At 39.4% G+C, this 218-nt stretch overlaps 1 protein-coding gene across 1 annotated transcript in view; it reads right to left on the bottom strand.

Annotated features, from left to right (window-relative positions):
* Positions 1-218, bottom strand: part of loxhd1b (lipoxygenase homology domains 1b) — a 24,981-nt gene that overhangs the window by 22,160 nt on the left and 2,603 nt on the right. The window contains exon 4 of the mRNA XM_035658245.1: positions 99-179. Coding sequence (XP_035514138.1) covers positions 99-179 — 81 coding nt within the window. The remainder of the gene's footprint in view (positions 1-98; positions 180-218) is intronic.

The following is a 218-nucleotide window of genomic DNA, read 5'->3' as shown; positions in this document are numbered from 1 at the left end:
ATTATACATGATCTGTGCTATACTGACAAATACTCACCAGTGTGAAGAAAAAGAAAAACTGTGTAGCTCTGGGATGAAATGTCTGTGATCTAACGTACCTTATCTTTTTCAAAGGTCCAACATTGTGAGTTCTAATTCTGAACACATCGGTTTTGGCCCTTTCGAATGCTGTGCGGCTCCTGAAATTACAAAATGGTTATCATTTGAGAGCCACCCTG

This window comes from Morone saxatilis, unplaced genomic scaffold (genome assembly GCF_004916995.1).
Source record: "Morone saxatilis isolate NCDOM2014 unplaced genomic scaffold, NCSU_SB_2.0 Contig16, whole genome shotgun sequence".
Classification (NCBI taxonomy): Eukaryota; Metazoa; Chordata; class Actinopteri; family Moronidae; genus Morone; species Morone saxatilis.
The sequence above is the reverse complement of the archived record's forward strand: the minus strand, read 5'-3'. Positions and strand labels throughout refer to the sequence as shown.